The sequence below is a fragment of the Gadus chalcogrammus genome, chromosome 8 (genome assembly GCF_026213295.1).
Source record: "Gadus chalcogrammus isolate NIFS_2021 chromosome 8, NIFS_Gcha_1.0, whole genome shotgun sequence".
Classification (NCBI taxonomy): domain Eukaryota; kingdom Metazoa; phylum Chordata; class Actinopteri; order Gadiformes; family Gadidae; genus Gadus; species Gadus chalcogrammus.
Window position 1 is genome coordinate 17,493,728 of NC_079419.1, and position 5,147 is coordinate 17,498,874.

The window sequence follows — 5,147 nt, forward strand, 5'->3', positions numbered from 1 at the left end:
GAACTGGTAACATAGTCCTGGTCAGACTGTGCACTTGAAAGGACATGTTGTTCGGTCCACTCAGAGCAGACACCGTTGTGTGGGCAGGATGACAGTTTGGCGTTGAGGAATTCTTAAGTACAAGTGACTCATGTCACCCTTGTGCAGGGCGCTACAAAAAAAAAGGCTTTTAATTTACGCGGTGAAATTGCGAGTCCCACTCGAATAAAAAACACAGAACTGACACACACTGCCTCCTGGGCACTCAGTGGTGCCACAGCCCCGCTTCTCATCGGCAGATGGTGCATTCGTTATTCCAGGGTGATGTTGGTTCATATAATGTACATAACGCTAGTTTGGCATACTGCGTGTTATTCAATATGCAATGTTTGTGCAAATGGCGAGCAGAATATGCCACGGGGAGGGTTAAGAAATGCGAGCCGTTTGAATCTAGCTGGGCTGCCCCACATGTATTCCAGCGTCCCACTTCTTCACGGCCCCGCCCTCCACCCCACAGATGAATAAATGAATGGGCTCAATTATCTGGTCTAAACTAAAGTCCTGCTTTATTATACTACTGGAATTGGCTAGGAGTACTTTGATTCGTTGCCGCAAATATTTCTAAAAATAGTATCTGTGTTTCCATGTGCTGGCTGTACGAAGCACACAAGATGAGAATGTAATTCGTTGACCGCGCCGTGGCTCCATTCGCTCGGCACCGACCCAGGTATGGGTCGGTCCCGTATGCTGTGTGATTTTCACTTTCACTCACTCACTCGTCCCACTTCTCTGTCTATCTTCACTGCCTTGTCCGTCGAGACACAAAACGGCCGGACAAAATAAAAGCATTATTCAAATGTGTTTCCCCCCTTTTGTTTACACCTGTTGTTTCCCTGTCCTCTGTGCTAAGCAGCTCCCCTCTCTCCCCCTCTGTGCGTCCAGGTGTATGGTGCACTGACCCTGCCTGGGATAGGCAAGGAGTCAGAGGACCCGGGCCATGATTGGTTCCCCTGGTCCTGGCGGCCGTGGCGTTGAGCCCCGGGCGGGGCGGTGGCAGTGGGTCGTGACCTCCCTCCTGGTGACCGCCTCCCTGCTGATGCCGGAGGGCGGCCTGGCGTGCCCGCCGCGATGCGAGTGCTCGGCCCAGCTGCGGTCGGTGTCCTGCCAGCGGCGCCGCCTCACCGCCGTCCCCGAGGGCATCCCCACGGAGACCCGCCTCCTGGACCTCAGCAGGAACCGGCTGCGCGGCGTGCAGGCGGCGGACCTGGCGCCGTACCCCCGCCTGGAGGAGGTGGACCTCAGCGAGAACCTCATCGTCACCCTGGAGCCCAACGCCTTCGCCAACCTGCAGAACCTGAAGGTGCTGAAGCTCCGGGGCAACCAGCTGAAGCTGGTGCCCATGGGCGCCTTCGCCAGGCTGGGGAACCTGACCAGCCTGGACCTGAGTGAGAACAAGATGGTGATCCTGCTGGACTACACCTTCCAGGACCTGAGGAACCTTAAACACCTGGAGGTGGGCGATAACGACCTGGTCTACATCTCCCACAAGGCGAGTCCTGTACCTGTTAGCACTGGCACTAACATTTAACATTAATAAGCTATCGAGCGCTCCCTAGGTAAACAGTGCATAATTGATCATACTTAAATAATATATATCACGGTTATTACCATGTTCCCCCCACGTCGGTTTCTATGGTTACCCGGCTGCCCGTTATCTGAAGGTCCTCTGTGATCCTTTGCAGGCGTTCTCCGGCCTGCTGGGCCTGGAGGACCTGACGATAGAGCGCTGTAACCTGACGTCCATCTCGGGCCCCACGGTGTCCTACCTCCGCAGCCTGGTCACCCTGCGGCTGCGCCACCTCAGCGTCGCCGCCCTGGAGGACCAGAACTTCCGCAAGCTGTCCAACCTGCGCGGCGTGGAGATCGACAACTGGCCCTACCTGGAGCACGTCTCCCCGCAGAGCTTCCAGGGCCTGGACCTGCGGTGGCTGTTCATCACCAACACCAACATCACGTCGGTGCCCTCCGCCTCCTTCAAGAACCTGGTGCACCTCACCCACCTCAACCTGTCCTACAACCCCATCAGCTCCCTGGAGCCCTGGGCCTTCAAGGACCTGCTGCGGCTGAAGGAGCTGATCATGGTGAACACGGGCCTCATGACCGTGGAGCCCCACGCCCTGGGCGGCCTGCGGCAGATCCGCGTGCTCAACTTCTCCGCCAACGACCTGCAGACGCTGGAGGAGGGCGCCTTCCACTCGGTCAACAGCCTGGAGACGCTGCGGGTGGACGGGAACCCGCTGCTGTGCGACTGCCGCCTGCTCTGGATCCTGCAGCGGCGCCGCACCCTCAACTTTGACGGCAGGGTGCCGGTGTGCGCGGGCCCCGCGGAGGTGCAGGGCCACAGCCTGAGCACCTTCACCGACTCGGCGCTCTTTGATCACTTCACCTGCCAGAAGCCCAAGATCCGCAACCGCAAGATGCAGCAGGTAACAGTGGAGCGCGGTGGAACAGTAATGATGGGAAGGAAGCTAACACTCCTGTAATCACCGCCGCGCGGAGCGGAACCGGCTGAGCGCTTTATTATTCCTCTGATATTCCATTAATATCTGATCGTGGCTGATGCAGTTTTATAAAATAACACCTCTGATGATTCTATGCGAACGAATGCACCGGGAGACGCCCTCCATGTTATTGTGTATTGATTTGTCCTCGTACCGTTTCATTCCTTTTTAAACAAACATATTCTCTCTCTCTCTCTCTCTTTCTCTCTCTCTCTCTCCCCCGCTCTCTCTCTCTCACCCCCTCTCTCTCTCTCTCCCTCTCTCTCCCTCTCTCTCCCTCTCTCTCCCTCTCTCTCTCCCTCTCTCTCGCTCTCTCTCTCTCTCTCTCTCTCTCTCTCTCTCTCTCTCTCTCTCTCTCTCTCTCTCTCTCTCTCTCTCTCTCTCTCTCCTCTCTCTCTCTCTCTCTCTCTCTCTCTCCCTCTCTCTCTCTCTCTCCCCTGCTAGGTGGTGACGCGCGAGGGCCAGCCCGTCAGCTTCCTGTGCCGCGCCGAGGGGGAGCCCGTGCCCGCCATCATCTGGATCTCCCCGCAGCGGCGCCGCATCACGGCCAAGAACTCAGGCCGCATCACGGTGCTCCCGAGCGGCACGCTGGAGATCCGCTACGCCCAGCTCACCGACAGCGGGACCTACATCTGCATCGCCAGCAACGCCGGCGGCAACGACACCTACTTCGCCACGCTGACGGTGCGCGGCCAGCCCCTGGACACCGCCTCCGCCTTCTTCCTCAACCGCTCGCTGTACGCCGGCGACTTCCTCAACGACACCGACCGGAACGGCACGCGCGTGTTCCTCAAGTTCACCCTGGACCTGACCACCATCCTGGTGTCCACGGCGATGGGCTGCATCACCTTCCTGGGAGTGGTGCTCTTCTGTTTCCTGTTGCTGTTCGTGTGGAGCCGGGGACGCGGCCAACGCAAGAACAACTTCACAGTGGAGTACTCTTTCCGGAAGTCGGAGCCGGCGGTCGGCGGCACCACCAGCGGCGCCCGGAAGTTCAACATGAAGATGATCTGAAACAACGCGGCCAGGGGTCCCTCGGGGGAGGCGTGAGCACGTCCCACGCAAACGTGTTTGACAAACAACAAGCGCACACAGCTGCTGACTCGCAAATGTCTGTCTTTTGTCTGAGCACGCTCAGTAGGTGGCCCCTACTTGAATTTGTCAAACCATGAGTCGCGGTTGGTTTGAGTTGTGGAGGACTCGTTTAAATCACGCTGACTGCACTGCCTCTCACACGCTTATTCAGCTTGTGGTTCATCAACAAAGGGTGAAGATGAGGATCTGCTATATAGATTTGTTTCAAACGTTTTAGTCGGATAAGTATACTACAATTTTAGAGTCATAAGATAAGTTTAATTTGGCATGCTAACTGGGCTTTGGATAGTGGTGTCATGTCATGTCTTACACTCCAATGACAAAACAAACAAAGGCTTTTGTTTCTTTTCTGGGTTTTTCTAAATTAGCATGGGGATTTCAATTAAAATTTCAACAGACATGGCTACCACCCAGTAAAACAGTTTCACAGCTTTGCTTTTGTAAAACTCCTGCCTTGCTCAAGATCTTTGGCAACATTTTGAGACACAATTATATTCAATTATAGAGTCCCGTGGGCTTAAACATGAATAAAAGACTCCCTTTTGTAAGACGGTTTGAACATGTCTCCTATAGTATTTCTATAGCTGATCTACTGAGCGGCCCCCGTCCGCTCAGACCCCTGCTGAATGGTGAGGAAGGTGGTGTAGGATCAACGACGTCCACCGTGGTCGATTGGGTTGAGATGCGGCACAATGCTAGCAGCAAACGTTCCCCTTCCGCCGACCGCGGCCCGCCGTCGGAGGCGCGTGTTTGCGACGAGGTGAGCTGTGTGCGTTTGGGACGAGCGCACCGACCGGCCACAACAAACGACCCACCGGGGCCGCAGCAGCCCGTGTCTCCGAGGGGTTTGGTTAGGAAGTCAAGCCCGACGGACACACGGGCTGCCTGGTCGCCGTGGCAACCGACATAAGGGAGAGCAAAAGGGGGTTGGGGCGGGGTGGTAGGATCAGTGGTGTGGTAGGGTGGTGGGGGGGGGGGGGGGAGGTGGTTGGAGGAGAGCGGAGGGGTGGGGAGAAGGAGTGGCGTTAGCGGTCAGAGGAGAAACGGGGGCGGGGGGGGAGCGAGGTAGCAGCGTGACCTCCCTAAGCCTGATCCTCCGCACCGTTAACGCCAACACATCCCCCCCACCACCACCACCACCGCTTCCACCACCTCATCCCCATCATAACCTTTCATCCACCTGCCTTTGCTGGCAGTAAAGCGAGGTTTACTCACCCAGTGGCGGGCCTGATCCCCCAGCCACCCCCCCCCTCCCCCAGCCTCCATCCTCTCCGTGGTGTTGGGGATGAACTGACCTTCACAGAGCTGCCAGTGGGGGACAGCCTGGGGAGTGTGGAGCGGCCTCAGAGGCACAGAGGAGAGGTGCAGAATACACTAAGGGGAGACTCACGTATAAATACACATACACCTATTAACACACACACACACACACACACACGCAACTGCATACTCACCTGTCCTTAACGAGCTGTTTAGGTGTCTGGGTACGGGGAATTTGTACGTGTACGCAGT

The 5,147-nt window shown here is 56.7% G+C and overlaps 1 protein-coding gene across 1 annotated transcript in view; it reads left to right on the forward strand.

Annotated features, from left to right (window-relative positions):
• LOC130387518 (leucine-rich repeat and immunoglobulin-like domain-containing nogo receptor-interacting protein 3) overlaps positions 1–4,581 on the forward strand; it is a 24,996-nt gene extending 20,415 nt beyond the window's left edge. The window contains exons 2-4 of the mRNA XM_056596658.1: positions 922–1,528; positions 1,722–2,465; positions 2,985–4,581. Coding sequence (XP_056452633.1) covers positions 977–1,528; positions 1,722–2,465; positions 2,985–3,554 — 1,866 coding nt within the window. The 5' untranslated portion in view covers positions 922–976 and the 3' untranslated portion in view covers positions 3,555–4,581. The remainder of the gene's footprint in view (positions 1–921; positions 1,529–1,721; positions 2,466–2,984) is intronic.
• The last annotated feature ends 566 nt before the right edge of the window (positions 4,582–5,147 follow it).